Source organism: Asterias amurensis, chromosome 3 (genome assembly GCF_032118995.1).
Source record: "Asterias amurensis chromosome 3, ASM3211899v1".
NCBI lineage: Eukaryota > Metazoa > Echinodermata > Asteroidea > Forcipulatida > Asteriidae > Asterias > Asterias amurensis.
Genome location: NC_092650.1, coordinates 23791784 through 23810663, shown reverse-complemented (window position 1 = coordinate 23810663; position 18880 = coordinate 23791784). Strand labels below are relative to the sequence as shown.

The following is an 18880-nucleotide window of genomic DNA, read 5'->3' as shown; positions in this document are numbered from 1 at the left end:
AATGACCTTTTCAGTGGCACTTTTGTCCAAGTACTTGCGAATCTTACCTATATTCCTGATGTGATATGATGATAAACGAACAATGTTGTTGATGTGTGGCTGAAGTGTCATCAATGAATCAAAAATAACCCCTAAGTTCCGAGCTTTCAGCGAGGGAGCTATCCGAGCATCACCGATGGAGATGTATGGCACTGAAACCTTAGTTAACTGTTGACGTGACCCAAATAGAAGGAACTCTGTCTTATCATCATTTAACTTCAGGAAGTTTTGTTGTGTCCAACGTCGAATCTCTTGGATGCATTTCTCAAGTCTTGCAATAGATGCATTGGCGTTTTCTTGAGAAGATTTAAACGTGATGTATAGCTGAGTGTCGTCTGCGTACACATGGTAATTCAGATTAAATTTCAGGATGATGTCACGAATCGGTAAAGTGTATAGCGTAAACCACTGCGGGCCGAGTACCGACCCCTGTGGCACAGAGTAGTTCAAAACAACAGGGTCGGATATCGCGGTGCCAATACATACATGCTGAGTTCTATTGTAGAGATACGATTTGCACCATGCTAGGGCTGTGTCCTCTATGCCAAGGTGATTCTGGAGCCGAGAGAGAAGGATGTTGTGATCGACAGTGTCAAAAGCAGCACTCAAGTCTAGCAGGACTAGTGCTGTTAGGTTACCATTGTCCATTTACCATGTTTACAGAAAATACAATTAACAGTCGGTAGCTGAAATATCATAAATACTTACATTATTACAGTGCACGGAATTGAGGGAGTTAGCTTGGGCTTTAATAAACGGGAAGTCCTATCATTTATTCAGCAGTTCACACAGTTTCTGTTTAGTTCCGCTATAGTTCTGCACTTAAATACTTCCATCGCATGTTCAATGCATGCATTGTAAACACAGCGTATTGTATAGTACTGACAGTACACACGTGCTCGTTTTGATCGGCACTGTCCATTAAAACAGCGCCACCACACGGCGAAGCTTCACATTACACCTTAAAAAGTTATTCTTTTGAACTTTAATATTTTTTAACAAACTAATTGAGTAGCGGCTGAAGGAACAATGGCTTTATGTCCCTACTTATGAAGTAAGTATAGGTCTAGTTGCGATAACGTAACCCTCCTGCCGACGGCGGAGGGTTACGTTATCGCAACTAGTATAGGTCCATAGTCTTAATTTAAATTTGGCTGTTTTTCTATTTTTAATATTAATTAATGTTTTTATAAACATATTTTTATATTAATACAATTTAAAAATTTTAATGTGTATGTAGTTGCTGGGAACCTCTGAAAAAAAAAAGGATTCACCGAGAGGTTTCCCCAGGGTAAAGAAGAACAAAATAAATAAATAAATAAATAACTATGACTTGTAAATAGTAAGTTGTTAGGGCTTCAAGTGATAACTATGCGATATATTATAAAGTCACATAAAAAAATTATGTGACACTTGTCCCCTGGAGATTATGCCAGATGCCCCACATAGGCGGAGAACTGCGTAGACCCATGCAAACTTAATATTCTAGTTATTGCAACCTTTTTTTAAAATCATCTTTCCCAGCCCATGTTAATATTTCCCCACTGGAGAAAGAATCTTTAAACAAAAGTTTGTGGCTGCTTCTTTACCCCGATGTTGCGAAGCAAAACAGAACTTATAATCACGGCACATGCAAGAAGACCGGGGCCACAAAGTATCCTACCAATCCATAATTTCAAACTACGACTTTTCCCAATAATCTCAAAGATCATATATTAAAAATAAGTTAAAAGTGTGTTTGACATTGGTTGAAACGATTTGTGGCCTTTAGCCGTTTATGCATTTTGTGGAATCTTGGACTTTGTTATCCGCCCGCATTTAGGGCCTATTTAGGGGTTCAAAACTATAAAGTTTGTTCTCTCCATTTGAATCAGGTCTTATAAATAAAATGGTCCAGTAAATAATTTGAGCTACAAGCCCAGCATCCTTGTGGATCCCCCCCCCCCCATATGTGGATTTGAATCTACATCCCACCTGCACCCCAATACAACAAAACCTGTTCATAACTTTTTAAAAAAATAAATCACACAATGATTACACCAAAATATAGTAAGCTGCCAAGTTTAATCTAGTTCTGGTTAAAGGCATTTAAACAACAGTACACAGTGTTTACTGAATTTACACTTAAGAACAAGTCTTTAAAAAAAAAAAACACCCCCCTACGACAGGTGTCGACGAAAAATATAAAGGTAAACAGTTTTTGTTTCAGAAGGATTTTGTTATACATCTGGGTTAATTGGACAAACTGGTGCATTGAATAAAGGGGGAAAAACAACATTTTGCCATAAAATATTTTTACACATGTTCACAGAAATTGAGAAACACTAAAGCAAAATTCATACAATCGTTTAAGTATTTTTACACTTACTTTTAAGGCAGACAATTTTTCTGATAAGCGAAAATATGCAGGATACCAGTCACAAATGGTACATGGGGGTACTTTGGCTGGTAACCTTTTTCTGGTAAGCATACTATTTTTTTGTGCTTAGCTCCTTTAAGAATTTTGGCCCAGGTTGATTGAGGTTGTTCAGTACAGGGATAGAAAAAGTTTTTTTTCCTGCCGTCCAGTTCCTACACACTTTGCACAAAGAACCCATAAAACAAATTTCACGGAAATTTCCAGTAAATTATCCATCCTTATCAGCAGCAGATACACATAAAAAAAAAAAAAACGTTTTCAATTTTGCAAGTTTAATTTTTGTTATACCATGTGAATTTAACGTGTACAAACTTGCACTGCGTCATTTTTTTATGAGTAGGGCCTATACAGCTATCGATGTAGTTTCTTATCAATTGCAACAGGCTATTTCATTTGTTTGCAAGCAACTAGCTTTTCAAGAAATTTGTTGAAATATCACCATACTAGTATTCTAACACATCAGAAATGGTTCAACACAAAAACACAGGAAAAGCTTGTCGAAATAGGAACTCGCATAAAATCTACACATCTTTATGTGTGAGAGTCTGTGACAATTGGAGGCATTCGTATTTTTTTCATGACAAAGCATTACAAAGCAGTCACCAACAGATAGTTTGTTGATTTGTGTCAGTCACAAAAGGTGCTTAAATTAAAAATAATTGAACAGTATACACTCATTATGTGGATTGAAAACAATAGTTTAGTCAATAGTTTGCATTAAGCTTCATGTGAGAATTTACTGCAAGTGGAAAATTCGTTCAGCAACAACAGCTTGAAAGTAAGACAAAACTGATCTAAAATGATATATCCGATTTATTATTACACTATGCAGCATTATTGTTGGCACAATCGTTTTTAACTGTTATGGTATACTATAATACTGAACAAAATGGGTCAAGGTTTTTTTTTAAAAACCTCGGCACCATACTCGGTCTCCAGGGGTCAATTTCACAAAGAGTTAGGAGATACATGTATAATACTATGGGTAGTCCTAAGTTTGGACGAGTAACTCTTCCTAATTCGTGAAATCCACCCCTTGCTCTTGGGGGCCTTTCTCAGGCATGCAACTGTAACTTCACCGAAAAGAGGAAATAACAAAATTTCAATGAATTTGTATAGTATTTTTTCAATTTTGAATGGTAAAACTGAGTTAAAAAAGAGGAAATCGGCTGATCTGAGGAAAAGTTGCATGCCTGCTTTCTTATGTACATATGTTATTAAATTCTTGTTTAGTCATTTAGGGTTTCTCTTGTTTTGTTTTATGGAGCGGAGGGAGTGGGGAATGGACATTGAGTGATTTATTGAGTGATTTATCGAGAGCCGGTTATATTTATGCGTTTTGCTGCTGTTCTGAATCTTCCAGGTAGATACGAGTCTGGTGGCTCATAGAGACGTGTTTGACCAACCCCCAGCAGGATGAGCAGACCTCCTTGCAGTAAGCACATGTCCACGATGATGGCTCTGGTGGATTGAAAGTAGAAAAACAATGGTACTGTAAACGAATCAACCACAAGAAATAGTGCAGCCGTCAATTTCACACCAAAGTATTCCTTACTAAGGATTAATCTTAGGACTTAGGACGAGTTAAGTTCTGTATCTGAAGACGCCAGGCACTTTGAACCCATCCTAAGTTAGGACGGGTTACTCGTCCTCACTCAAGATAGAATTAATCCTAGCGTTTCGTGAAATCGGCTGCAGAAGTGCAACTAAATGAAAATAAAATTATCACATCAGGGCTTCAAGGTCCAACTAGAGATGCAAACATTGTTCCCCACTTAAATAAAAATGTATATTTGGTTTGTGGTAACACCATGTGTGTATCTACTTGCCAGGAGGTAGAGTTTGTTCTTAATAGAGAAATGTCTTTCTTTGTTCTACTACCGCGTAGTAGATTATCGGATGTTCTGGAGACTTCTCGGTTATGAAAAGAACTGTCCGGCTTTTTAACTACTACCCGGGCAGAAGGTATAGGAATCTGGCTGGGACTACTACTTTAGCTGATAGGATCGTAATTAAATGCACTGTAATCTTCTCCATAGAATAAAGAACGACAGTTCTCTAAAAACAAACTCTACCTGGCAAGTAGATACTAGGTAAAGATTTATGTTTATCTGTTAGTATTTCCTTTCAGAAATTAAATGCAGACACTAATATATCAAGGCAAAATTCCTGATATATTTTATTTCCCATTCCTTTCAACCAGAAAGTTTGACTTTGGTTGTATGACCCCCAGGGGGTGAGAAAGTTGGAGGAAGCGCAAAGAGCATTTTTATTTTATTTGAAAAGCTTAAAGTCTATTGGAAATATTTTAAAGGGGCACCTTGGCCAAGACCAGGGCAACAGACACATTGGATTTCATGCCCTGCCCGACCATGCTCTTCTTGTAAACTCAGGTATGTACTACTACCGAGAGGGTATGAAAGGTGGAAGGAGCAGAGGTGGAAGGGTAGGGTTAAATTTGCCAAACCGACGTCAAACTTTTAGGCTCTTGCATAGCGTCAGATATAGGCCCTTAGAACCTGCATGGGCCCAATTTCATAGAGCTGCTTAAGCACAAAAATAAGCTATAGAAGCAAAACTATGCTAACCGGAGTAAGTTTACCAGCCAAAACACCAGGTCCAATATACAATTTGTGACTGGTATCCTGCTTATTATTGCTAAGCAGGGAACTCAGGCACAGGCGATTACCAGCCAAATCTACCTTTGACCTTGAGTGCCATAACACTGTTTTAATGTGGGTGGTAGTTAATTTAAATCTGGTAGTTACGCGTAACTGCATGATGAAAACATTGGATTTATAAGACCAGTGGCTGTCGGGGTAAAGACAGGCCACCAGTTTAGAGTTACAACCCTTTTTTTTTCACTTACCATCTCCTTCTTTGCCCATTTGACTCTGTTCCATAAAGCGTCTGACTTTCTTAGCAGCAGGTGGTCCACCAGGGTGGGGGCTGGAATTGGCTGCTGGAATGACGGGGAGGGTTGCCGGATCAACATAACCACTGCTAGGATTTGGGAAATAAAAAGACATTGTATCAAGTAAACAGCCATCAAAACAAGTACACGGCAGTTTATGTTCACAGCCATAATATCTTGCTTGTTACAAAAATGTTACAAATTGTGTGGTCATCCTTCGAGCTACTTTTAAAAAGAAATGTTATGTATCTTACCAGAGCAGTTTAACCTATCGGTTGCCATACTTTTAGTTTAAACTTTTTTAAAGAAATAAACCAATAAATTATAAATATCAGTAAGACAAGTGGCGTATCATGGCTAAGCAGTTTAGTGTCTGGTGGTCGAGTCATGAGCGAGTCGGGTTCATATCTTGGTCGTGACACTTTTATCCTTAAGCAAGAATCTTAATTACATGTACTTCTCTTCACCTAGGGGGCAATAAGGTAACTGTTAAGGCAGAGAGAGTTCATGTGATTGATTTAGCTTGGTGCATCACATCTGTGGCAGCCCAGTTTGTACACTCCAAAGGGAACTGAGATGATTTAGGAGATGAAATAAATGACTCAGTGGCCAGGAGTAATAATGTTTGAGTTACATCACCGAGTGACAAATTTGAGCACTATACAAGAAGCTACCAGTTTTAATATTTGCCACAAATAAATTGGTAAATATTAGCGACCAAATTTGTGTATTTATCACATGCTCATTTTTTTATACACTTTGGACAGATAAAAGGGAGCTTTCATTTTGGACGACGCATGGTTCTGCAACGGTAATGATGACGTTTGGCGTCATCTGCGCATGCGTCGGTTTTGAGAGCGGTCATCCCTCAATTTCTACAACACTTGGGATGAATCTGCATTGTGCTGAAAGCGACAACGTTTGGCTGAAAACTACCTACCATCGCAGAACCATCTGTCGTCCAAAACGAGAGCTCCCTACCAATGATGAGTGTAACAATCCCATTTTGTGGTAATAGCAATAGCAATTCCAAATTTGTCATAGCATACTAGGCCTGTTCTAGTGTTTTTCCCTTTTTAAAGATAGTGAACACTATTGGTAATTGTCAAAGACCAGTCTTCTAACTTGGTGTATCCAAACATATGCATAAAATAAAAAACCTGTGAAAATTTGAGCTCAATTGGTTGTCAAAGTTGCGAGATATGAATGAAATAAAAAAACACCCTTGCACACGAAGTTGTGTGCTTACAGATGCTTGATTTCGAGACCTCAAATTCTAAACGTGAGGTCTCAAAATCAAATTCGTGGAAAATAACTTCTTTCTCGAAAACTAGGTCACTTCAGAGGGAGCCGTTTCTCACAATGTTTTATACTATCAACCTCTCCCCATTGCTCGTTACCAAATGAGGTTTTATGCTGATAATTATTTTGAGTAATTACCAATAGTGTCCACTGCCTTTAACACATTCATACATAAACCTTTCACTTTTTATTGCAACAGTTGCTACATAAAAAAAGGACTACGTAGAGTAGTGAGATTTGGGGCTTTGATTTGTTATTTTCATACCTGTTGTAAGTTGGCTGCACTCTCTTGAAACCTTTTGGTCGGTTTGGGTTTGGATCACTGACGATATTCAGATCTGTACGGACAAAATAATACTACGAATCAAGAAAGCTAGTCCACGCATTAATTACCTTGAATTATTGACAATACTGCTCACTTAAAGCCATTATACACTTTCGGCACAGAAAAAAAAAAAAAAAAAAGTTCACAGATTTACAAATAACTTACAGGGTTTACAGAAGGTAATGGTGAAAGACTTCTCTTGAAATATTATTCCATGAAATGCTTTACTTTTCAAGAAAACATTTAAACAATTATCAGTTCTCGTTGTCGAGAATTACGGATTTATTTTAAACACATGTCATGACACGGCGAAACGTGCGGAAACAAGGGTGGTTTTTCCCCATTATTTTCTCCCGACTCCGATGACCGATTGAGCCTTAGTTTCTCCAGGTTTGTTATTTTTTATATCAGTTGTGATACACGAAGTGTGGGCCTTTGGACAATACTGTTTACCGAAAGTGTCCAATGGCTTTAAAAACAAAAAACAAAAAAACCTGTTAAACTTAGAAATGAGTAGTTCTGCTGGTTATCAAAGACAAATTTAGTATCAATCTTTGATCTTAAAAACTTCATGGCTCTGCTTTATCACAGTATTCTGTGCTTAGTTAGTCAATGCTTTTTACTCAACCAGCAAGTTTTCTGATGTAGTTTTGTAAGCGAAGAGTTGCTAGGCTCTGCCGACCACTAGTATTCTGTGCTTAGTCAACGATTTCTGCTCAAACAGCAAGTTTTTTGAGGTAGCTTTGTAAGCAAAGAGTTGCTTACCGCAAAGTAGGTTTGCTGGAACATAGGGCTGTCGAAACACAGAACTGTCATCAAAATGGATGCAGACAATGCATAACCAATACCATGGTAGTATAATACCCCAGGATATTGTGGGGCAAACTTAAAGTGAACAATTTGTGGCTGGTACAGATTTAAAGTGGGTATGCTAAAACTTTAGAAATACCCTTTAGACAATCAAGGAAACTTACATGAAATCGCAGCTAGCATGCATCGAGGGCATGAGGTGGTGTAACAGGCAAGGGGAATCAGTCAAATGAAGCATAACCTTGGAATACTTACCCATTGGTTGTGAGGACAGAATTCTTCCCTGTTCCAATCGGGCAGCTTTGCGTGCTTCTTCCTTATTGGAGAATTGAATGAATGCGTACCCCTTGTGCAAGGAGATACCAAGAAGGGTGCCGTGTCGACAGAAGATCTCCTCTAGTTCCTGCTGACAGACAAACTCAGGGTTCAAGTTGCCGCAGAAAAGTCTGGATTCTCTGGCCTGTTGGTCGTTGCTGTTTGTGTTGTTGCTGATGTTGGACACCTGTCGAGGCGAGTGGAATCGATTGAAGTGTTGTTGGTTGAACCCCAGGCCTGGACTGCCGCCGCCGCCGCCGTAGAATCGGTTCATGATTGAGAAAGGGGGAGCTGTTCTGGACAAAATGACAACAGATAAATCAAATCAAAGTTTCCTTAATGCTGTGTTTCTCCTGCAGAAATCAACACCAACATTTGCTTCTGAAAGTGGACCCCAGACAACAAGGGAAATTGTTCAAGTTAATTACCTTGGAAGGTTGTTTCTCCCACTTTTTAAAAATCCTTTTCAAAAATTGTTATTAATTCGTTTTGTTTCGGGGAAAGATATGGTGTGGGGGGTGGGGGATGGGCAAGAAATCAACACCAACATTTGCTTCTGAAAGTGGACCCCGGACAACAAAGGATTTTTTTCAAGTAAATTGCCTCGGAAGGTTTTGTTTCCCCCACTTTTTAAAAAATCCTTTTCAAAAATTGTTATTGATATGTTTTGTTTCGAGAGAAAGATATGGTGTGGGGGTAGGGGATGGTGTGGGGGGGGGGGGGGCAGAAATCAACACCACCATTTGCTTCTGAAAGTGGACCCCGGACAACAGAGGATTTTTTCAAGTAAATTGCCTCGGAAGGTTTTGTTTCCCCCACTTTTTTATAATCTTGTCAATTTTGTTTTATTAATGTGTGTTTTGGGAGACAGATATGCTATGGGGGTGTGCGGGTGTGTGTGTGTGTGTGTGTGGGGGGGGGAAGGTGACAACAAGAGGATGTATCCATAAAGATGCTTTAAGATGGGAATTCAAATAACCATGTCTGCAAAAAAATGTGCTAACAACACAACATTTGAGAATGTACTCACCTTTTCGTGAAGAGACCACCAAAGAATGATGGGAAGAAACTTTTGAGGTAATTTTTGTGTTGATGCTTTTTAATTGAATTGAATCTTGAACACACTTTGCATGAAACCAAAACTTCCAGAGCAAAATCCCTTTAAAGACACTGGACACTATTGGTAAACAAAGACCAGACTTCTCTATTCAAATTATTGGTGTATCTCAACATATGAATAATCTAACAAACCTGTGAAAGTTCGAGCTCAATTGGTGGTCGAAGTTGCGAGTTAACTTTGAAAGAAAAAACACCCTCGTCACATGAAGTTGTGTGCTTTCAGATGCTTGATTTTGGATTTTGGATTTGATTTGAAGACCCCAAAATCTAATTTTGAGGTCTCAAAATCAAATTCATGGAAAATTACTTCTTTCTCAAACTACGTTACTTCAGAGGGAGCCGTTTCTCACAATGTTTTATGCTATCAACCTCTCCCCATTACACATTACCAAGTAAGGTTTTATGCTAATAATTATTTTGAGTAATTACCAATAGTGTCCACTGCCTTTAAATATTGGAGCATCTTAAGTTCCAATGGTCCGGTAAGAAAGTTTCAAGTGGTATTCCAGTGGTTAGACAGGGGTCGATTTCACAAAACTCTTTGTAACTTAAGATTAATCTTGGGACTTAGGACGAGTTCCAACCCTGCACTATAGCATGCAGACCTTAAGATTAATCCTAAGTTAGGATGAGTTACTCTTCCTCACTTGAAATAAGAGTAAGACAAGTCCCAACTCTTTGTGAAATCGACCCCTGCCCAAAAGCTTCGTTAGAATAAAATGCTAGCCCTCGATCCACTTGTTTAGGATTGCCTACAAATTGGGCTCAATGTTGTTGTCCAGCAGAAAGTTCTAGTAGTCCAACAAACTAAAAAGATTTGTTTTTTTTTCATCTCAAGAACATGCCCGACTTTTGAGGCGCTCCCTATATTTCCCAGGGATACAAGGTTCACTGGCCAGGATGACGTTGATGTAGGTCTCAACTATCTATTTTAAAATCTTAGTATTGAGGTTTCCTGGAATGATGGGTCGGCCAATGATTCTCCGATCCAAAGTCTTTTTTGTTGATCTAGGCTGAAATGTGTAACAAATTTAATTTGCTACCACTAAAGGCAGTGGACACTATTGGTAATTACTCAAAATAATTATTAGCATAAAACCTTTCTTGGTGATGGTTTAAAACATTGTGAGAAACGGCACCCTCTGAAGTGCCATAGTTTCCGAGAAAGAGGTAATTTTCAAAGAATTTGATTTCGAGACCTCAGATTTAGAACTTGATGTCTCGAAATCAACCATCTAAACAATCACCTTCGTGTGACAAGGGTGTTTTTTCTTTCATTCATATCTTGCAAGTTCGATGACCGATTGAGCTCAAACTTTCACAGGTTAGTTATTTTATGCATATGTTGAGATACACCAACTATGAAGGCTAGTCTTTGACAATTACCAATAGTGTCCTGCTTTTAATGCCCAAAACCAATGCTCACTAAATTACAACAAAATTGGGGGTACACTTTTGCTTTTGGATTTAAATTAACCAGTAGCTGCTCTCTTTCACCTCATGGGAGAATTATGTTTTTGCTTTTCCATTCAAGTGTTTTGGGTTGATTTGGTCTCCAATTATTAGAAAGATACTTTTCGTCCGTTGCACTCTCAGGAATTCGTTGATCAAAACTCAGAAGCTACCGGTCCACCCATGACTCATCAATCGAGTCACGCTTATATTTTTCTTGTTGGATGTAAGCCAAAAGGCCTTTTCACACGAGGAAAATAAGCAGGGGGTCCTTGGTCTTAAGAACACAACGTTGTTTAATCCACATCGTGTGAAAGGTACCTCTGCTTAAATAGGCACGGGTCCCTGGTCTTTTTAAGACCAAGGTCCAGACCTCCGTCTTAAAAACACAACATTGTGAAAATTATACCACGATCGTCCGTGTGTGCTGTGTGAATGGAAATTGCTTGCGTAACGAAGGAGCCTGGTGTGGCTGGAGCTACCACGCATGCACGCAAGAAGAAACACATGGTGCAAGAAAATCAAGATGTTCAACCCCGTTATATTATAACGTTAAACCTTTGAGCGTGTGCACGACTCCTTCAAGAGAACAAGTTTTCAATGTTGACCTTTAGCATCACAAAATACGAATGTTCTGAGACATGGGATGTTGGTTTCTGCGCCATGTGAAAGTTCCTGTTAGAGTTTGACCAACGTCCTTGGTCAAGACAACTGGCTTTGGAGACCAAGGACCCTAGTCTGACGTTGTTGGTAAAAAGGGCTTTAGTTATAAAAATTACTCATGTGCTGCTGAAGTGGTCCTGTAGCATGCACTGCAGTTGGCGAGGTTGCCTCCAAAAGTAGCCTAGTGTGTGACAAGGCCCTTACTGTGCCAATAAACTCAGTCATCCAGGCCTGGAATAACACGTTGTAGGCCATGGCCCCAGTTGCCCCTTTGAAGTGTCCCATTGTGTTAAAGATTTTCCAATGGAAGAGCGCCCTTTGCGAAATGAAAATGGCCTTGCCCTTTCAACATGTTAACAAATTAAATTCAGGGCCTGGTCATCATTACAAACATTATTTTTTTGGTTGCACCATTTGGAGAGTGACTGACCAATGTATTATACACGATGTACATGTAACAACCACTTAGGGCAACTCGACTCCAAAAATGGGTCTCTCCACAGTTTGGTCTTGTGCGACGTTGAATGGGGTCAATAACCCCCTTTTTAAAGGAATACGTTTCCCTTGGATTGGGCGCTTTGGACTATGAAAGTGTTTGCTTTGAAATAAATATTGTTGGAAAGATGTTTTAACAGTATGAGGACTCACACAAATATCCCTTAGAATTGTGTGGTTTGCCCATTTTGTGAGAGTCAAAAATTTTCTTTTACAAAATGACAGCCCGTTGTAATTCAAAAAGTTAAAGGAAACCAACAAGATGTACGATGTGAGGTATAGGCTACTAATTGTTCCATTTACAAAATATCTTCCAATCCAATGCAAATTTGTTTTGTAAGATGGACGCTACTTTTGACCCAAAGCACCCAATCCGAAGGCAGCATATCTCTTTAAGAATACCCCTCATCACATAAAAGGTGTGGTTACCCCCACCCCCAAGGTAACTTGTTGACGTCATCCGATTTCAACTTTGGAGAAAAGAACATGAATACAGATGTTTCCTACCCCAAACAGCTTTTTGTAAACACAGTTGCTTCCAAAAACAAATCAACTGAATATTTAACAGAAGCAATTCACCAATTTAGAAATCTCTGAAGCTGACTGCATCTTGAATTACTGACCCTAGCGCAAAGCTGGACACACTTGCACAATGCGTATACCCATCTCTAGAGTCAAATTCTTGGTGGACATTTTGAAAATCCAAAATGGCAGAAAGGACAGGCGCGTGCAAGGGGTCTATACACCAGCTTTCAACGAGTGGATGCATTTTATGACAATTTTTTCAACCAAAACATTTACGCTATTTCAGTAGTCTATGCTGGATTTGGTCCAGGAAAGTCTGAATTAGAAAATTAAAAAAAAGGAAGAAACAAAACCAATTTCACTGTTCTTCCTTGGTTGTTCACTAGCGTATTGCAAGTCAACATTAAAGGATTGGGTCAACATTCTCTCCAATTGATCCATCAGGTCATTTACAATGTGCTGTTTTAGTGAAGATCCATGGACCCGTGAAATGACAAGCCACTAGTCCCACCGGCTCGTCACCGAAAAATTGAAGGGCAAACCCTGCTACGCCTCAGTCGCAGTCGCAGCACTTCTTGAGTTTGTGCCAGAAAAAAAAATCAAAAAGTACTCACCGTGTGTTTTAAAATGAAGTCAAAAATGTCAGCAAAAAGGTCTTCAAAAATCACTCCAAAAACGTCGCCCCAAAAATGTCGCAGAAAAATGTCACGACGATATTGAAAAAACACCAAAACTGCAAGTGTCAAAAAATGAAAAAAGCAAAAAGGGCATTTAAAATACGAGTCACTTTAAAAATAGAAATTGGTAAAAAAGTTTTTCAAATGCACTACATTTTAAGAATTCATCTTCTGCAAGTAGGATCAACGATTTACAGCAATACGTGTTCTGGTCAAAATATGCAGTCCAACCATCAGAAAATGAAAAAAATAACTGTTGATACATTGTAGTTATTACACAGACTTTTCCAATGTTAAAGTGAAGTATTACCCATCTTTTTCACTTCACCAATACACAATTAAAGAGCAAGAGGAAACATTTTGTACAAGTTTTCATATGTTTTAATCAGATCATTCATACTTCATACATTCATACTTTCAAATAACAATGCAAACCATCTGCAAGCCGAGGTTTGTATTTGAAGTCGTTACAGTCCGGGAGTGTTGTTGTTCTACAAATAGAGCTTATGCGTTGACGTCATCCAGACTCCATCTTAGAGGTAAAACGGTGACGAAACAATCAAAACATACAGACTGCGCGGCGCAAAGGATTGGCCATGGAACAACCTCCTTTTGACCTCTATGTGAGGACGCCCTACAGAAATGACATCATGTGCATAAGGTCTATTGCAAGTACGTTGACATAAAATAAATATTCTTATTATTATTATTTCAAACACAACTCATTAAAGGGAAGGTACAATATTGGTAGATGTCAAAGACCAGTGTTCTCACTGGGTGTATCTCAACATATGCAAAAAATAACAAACCTGTGAAAGTTTGAGCTCAATTGGTCATCGGTGTTGGGAGAAAATGATGAAAGAAAAAACACCCATGCTGGACGAATTTGTGTGCTTTCAGACAGTAAAAAAAGACTTCTAGCTAGAAGTCTTTTATAATTTTAGTGAGAAATTACCTCTTTCTCAAAACTTATGCTTCTTCAGAGGGAGCTGTTTCTCACAATGTTATATACTATCAACAGCTCTCCAATGCTCGTTACCAAGTCAGTTTTTAAGTTAATATTTGTTTTGGGTAATGGCCAAACGTGTACCTTCCCTTTAATTAAAGGTATAATATAGGATCAGTCGAAAAAAAAGGGAAAAAAATAGCGTTCATACTTTGTGTGATTTACAACCAGACATGAAATTATAAACAATAGATTTGTGTACGAGCCAGGAGAAAATAGTATAAAAAAATATAAAAAATCAGCACGTAAACAAAATAGGTCTTAAATGTTGTTGTAACAGCAAACATCAGCTATTGTTTTTTTTTATCAAATATAAAAATATAACTTCATTTCAGAGAGAAATATTTTCATAGTTTGATTTTCATGTCATTCAACTTTCAGACTTAGATGAACGATGTTTCTTATCCTTACAAATCCTTTGTTATACCTTAGATAGGTTAAAAATAAATATGAAATTTTTAACAGAGTGGTCATACTAGCATTAGTATTAAACACTTATTAAAGGAACTTGTTGCCTTTGATCGGACGAGTTGGTCTATTTAAAGCGTTTGAAACCGTTTGTTATGAAATACTTACGGTTAGAAAGATGTTTTAAAAGTAAAATATAATGATCCACACAAGTATCACTCAAAATTGCTCGGTTATCCTTTTACGTCTTGAACTATCAGTGTCAGCTATTTATGGGAGTCAAATTTTGACTCCCATAAATGGCCGACAGTGTAAGTCGACGAGGTATAAGGATAACCGTGCAATTTTGAGGCATATTTGTGTGGATCAGTATATTTTACTTTTTAATAAACCTTTCTAACCATACGCATGTCATAAAAAACGGTTACAGGAAAAGTTAAACCAATCTTTTGTGTCACCGAAAACTGCAGTCCTGAGATACTTCAATCAACTTCAAGAAGGCAAGAGGCACAACTTTCCTTCTTCCCAGGTCATTTGCCTTGTAGTTTGATAACGTAATCCTCATCCCGTCATCGGGAGGAGGGTTACGTTATATCGCAACTATTTGCCTTGGTGCCTGTATAACTGAAGTTAGTACAGGTAGGACAGCACTTTCACAGTAAATGTAGTTGTACAATGTAGGGTTACAATCATCACAATGAACTAGGACGTAAAATGTGCCACAAGAATCTCCTGTGTATGTTAAGGTGGTGCATTGTTTATTTCAAACTCTGAAACTCTGGGCCATGCTATAGCGCAAGTTAAGAAATCTTTTAAATGTCCATTTAAAATAAACTAAGCACCAACACAGCAGTCAGCACAAAGCCTGAAAACCAGGTAGATTCAACATTATAAGTGCATATTTATTTTAATTTAATTTTAATCTACTTTAGCATGTTTAGTTTAACTTCCTAAAAACTTTTCATTTTTACAAAAAGGGATTTCTCATTGAGGTAAATTAATTAGAGCTACAGCTACGGCTAGGGCGCGCACGTCTGCTATTCTTCAACACTGACAGACACGCTGATCTAGACGTAGCTGTAGCCGAAGTTGCCAGTTCAGACACGGCCTAACTTTCCATATGATGCCACCACTTAAATTTTTAATTCACTCATTTTAAAACAAAAAGGGATAGGCCTATCTCATTCTCATCGAGGTAAATTAGATGCTATATTATTTCATATCGAATGAAAAAGTGGTGGCACCATACGGAAACTTTTCCGATAAAACTAAAAGCTAGGAAACTTTTCCAAACCCATTTAATTGATAAAACTAAAAGCTTAAATTGTACGAATTGTATACAATATCCTTGCAAAACGCGAGAGGGCGCTAGATAAACCATCTCTCTTCTGCACTTCGTTGTTATTTCTAAACTGACATGATCTTCACCACTAAATTTACCATGTTAAAATACACCATTTTAACTACCAATACAGATCTGTTTATGCACTAATAATTCCAAATTCCGCTGATGTATAAATTGACTCACCGGCGACTAAATTAAACAATATTTTGAACTTCAAATTTCCCGATGAACGCCAGACGAACCACGCCGTTGATCCAGGACAGTCGCGAAAGAATGACGCATTGTAGCATTCACTTTGCGCATGCGTGAGTTTAACAGGCTAGACTGAAACAGGGGGAAGCCACTACCAAATAAAATACGCTTACATAAACAATAGTATTCTTTTAATTTTTGTTTTTATGCAAGTCGCCCAAAACAAGGCTAAAAGCCACTCTAGGTATAGGGCTACAAGGAAGAAAACAGAGATCTGTAAGAGCCTATATTGATTTATTTTTTTTTTAAATGTAATAAAACAAAAACAAAAACAAAAAAAACAATTATAACAAAAATCGCCAGTTCAATTTCACTTTCACAGAGAAGAAAAAAAATATAAAGAATTTTATAGAGGCCCTAACTTTCCTCTTGTTATTGGAAATGAGTGGTGTGGGGTACTTGTGTCCAGCCAATCCAGCCGTATGTTTTCTATATCACTTTTTTTTTTTTGGGGGGGGGGGGGTAAGTGTTCTGATGCGGAGTGCGGGGGGAGGGGGCTCTCTCGTTTGACTGTGTTCACTCATGGAAATTGTTCCTCCATGGTTCACCTAATAATAAAGCCCTAGGCTATAGCCCTATAGCCAATAACTCAGACATACAATAAAAAGGGGGAGCTTTCTGCGCTAAGCAAATTGACCACACGTAGGCCTATCTAACTTGCCAGTGGATAATCAAATTCAATTAAATATTTTTTGTGGCCTGATGTCCAGTTCATAGAACAAGGGGCTTATAAGCACAAAAAGTGACAAAGCACAAATCATTTCTGTTCACCAGAATCAGGTAACCAGGGAAAATATCTTTTCAAAATGTACTATTTGTGACGAGAATCCTGCTTATTTTGTTTGCACAATTCCTAACCAAAGGCTCTTAAGAAACCCATAGTTATTTGGGGTTAGAAAATTATATTACAGATGTACTCACTCGTACAATGTGCAAATCAAAAGCTGTATGACATGGCCAAAATTTCTGTAGGCCTACATGATTGTTTGATTTAAACACATACAACTAAGTAGTATTACTGATGAGGCAGTGGACACTATTGGTAATTACTCAAAATAAATGTTAGCATAAAACCTTACTTGGTGACGAGTAATGGGGAGAGGTTGACAGTATAAAATATTGTAAGAAACGGCTCCCTCTGAAGTGACATACTATACTTTTTGAGATGTAATTTTTCACTAATTTGATTTCAAGACCTCGGATTTAGAATTTGAGGTCTCGAAATAAACCGTCTTAAAGCACACAACTTCATGTGACAAGGGTGTTTTTCTTTATTATCTCCCGACTTTGACGACCAATTGAGCTCAAATTTTCATGGTCTTTGACAATAACCAATAGTGTCCAGTGTCTTTAAAGTAACATTTATATAGTGTCATGAAAATTTAGAATTGGGCTGAGAAAAAAAAGACCAAAACAGAATTTACCTTAAGTGATTCTTATGTTTCCAGATTAATCAACAACAAACACTTTGTATTGCGCAGACAACCAATTTTGATATTAACAATGATGAGTCAATGGCATACAAATTCAAACCTTTCATTGATTTATTGAAGAAACAAATATTTTGAATATATCAATGATTTTTGTGTGCAAATAAACATGAACATAGAAATATTTTCTTTATTTTGTGGAAACAAAATCCTGTCTCATGCACAAGGAAGTTACATACTGAAAGGTCAGAAAAATGGTTAAATTAAAACCTTTTTCAAATAATCAACTTCAAAAGATTCATACAACCATATTTCCCCCCAATATACCTTTACCATACTGACACTATCTATGTCTAGTCCCCTGTGTGCATTATAACTAATGCATACCAAAACTGGACCAGACTAGTTCACCTTCCAGCCTCACTTTGGTTACACCTACTTAAATGGGGCAGGGGTGAAAAAGCATTATTAGGGATTTCTTGAAGAAGTACAGTTGGATTTGGAAATAAATATACAACAATTATTTGAACGAAAGCATCTCTACTTGCCGGATAATGTTCACCTAAAAGATGTTCCTACACACAATTCACATATAAACCAATCATTATATTTTTCCTTTATACCTACGGGATTTGAACTAGAACTCAAGCATGTACAGTACTGAGCTACAGGTCAAAGGTCACTAAAAGATAAATGTTTCACTTTTGATAATAAACAATGAAATTGTTTGACACTCCAGATTTAAGAATTGGATAATTTACTTCTACCCTTCAAAGTTCAGGCCAGATACTTCATGAAGGCACTGAAGGCAATTGCCTCCATGCCCCCTGGTCAATGCCTTTGTGCACTTGAAATGCTCCAGTAGAAATTTAAAATTTTCATCCCAGTGTGCCCTTTACCAAGGAGAATATGCCTTGGTGCCCTTGCCCTTTCAAAAGACGAAGCATCAGGCCAAAAAGCTCCAACTCTACCCTTCCCTCCTGAATTGAAATTCTTGCTATTTTTACACCTTCAAACGTCACTTGTCTCAACAGTGTATAAAACAAAAGTCAACACTTAAAAAGTTCAACAAAAATTAAAATTTGAAACTTAAAGGATATAAATGTCAAGTTACATTCATGCTAAATGTTACAATAGTTCTATAAATTTAGACAATGCAAACTTTACTGTAGATGTCTTTTTATGTACAAATTCCCAACTAAAACTGGTAGCATTTACACTCTATACAAACTTTATATATGCATTTATCTTAAATTCTTGTAGTTATCTACAAATAAAATACACTTTACAGTACGTAATATAAGCATTTGTATATATAACGGCGAATAATATTCATTTCAATATGTTATTAAAAGTTAAGATTTACATTTGTGTACAATTTTTT

At 37.6% G+C, this 18880-nt stretch overlaps 2 protein-coding genes across 5 annotated transcripts in view; both read right to left on the bottom strand.

Moving 5' to 3' along the window:
* Positions 1 to 861, bottom strand: part of LOC139934686 (uncharacterized) — a 44436-nt gene extending 43575 nt beyond the window's left edge. The window contains exon 1 of one of the 2 annotated variants that reach the window (XM_071929042.1): positions 748 to 861. The gene's annotated coding sequence lies outside the window, so the exon portion shown is untranslated. The remainder of the gene's footprint in view (positions 1 to 747) is intronic. The other variant, XM_071929043.1, reaches the window with a different exon arrangement.
* A 1223-nt stretch (positions 862 to 2084) lies between these two features.
* Positions 2085 to 16090, bottom strand: LOC139934921 (heterogeneous nuclear ribonucleoprotein C-like). 3 transcript variants are annotated; one of them, XM_071929346.1, is made up of 6 exons: positions 15998 to 16090; positions 12993 to 13111; positions 8065 to 8420; positions 6940 to 7012; positions 5328 to 5461; positions 2085 to 3919 (listed from the first exon to the last, which is right to left on the bottom strand). In XM_071929346.1, exons 3-6 carry the CDS (start codon positions 8396 to 8398, stop codon positions 3789 to 3791), a joined length of 672 nt encoding a protein of 223 aa, XP_071785447.1. In that variant the 5' UTR covers positions 8399 to 8420; positions 12993 to 13111; positions 15998 to 16090; the 3' UTR covers positions 2085 to 3788. The 3 variants fall into 3 exon arrangements, with proteins under 3 accessions (XP_071785447.1, XP_071785446.1, XP_071785448.1); XM_071929345.1 differs by having other exon boundaries at positions 8065 to 8415; XM_071929347.1 differs by having other exon boundaries at positions 5328 to 5458; positions 8065 to 8415.
* Positions 16091 to 18880: the final 2790 nt, after the last annotated feature.

What these genes read in the sequence shown, in the direction of transcription:
- LOC139934921 (XM_071929346.1), bottom strand. Translation starts at nt 8,398, where the DNA reads ATGAACCGATTCTACGGCGGCGGCGGCGGCAGTCCAGGCCTGGGGTTC. An exon ending in TCTGTCCTCACAACCAATGG is followed by an intron (nt 7,013 to 8,064) that starts GTAAGTATTCCA and finishes TTGTCCGTACAG; the next exon opens with ATCTGAATATCGTCAGTGAT. An exon ending in AATGGGCAAAGAAGGAGATG is followed by an intron (nt 3,920 to 5,327) that starts GTAAGTGAAAAA and finishes TCAATCCACCAG; the next exon opens with AGCCATCATCGTGGACATGT.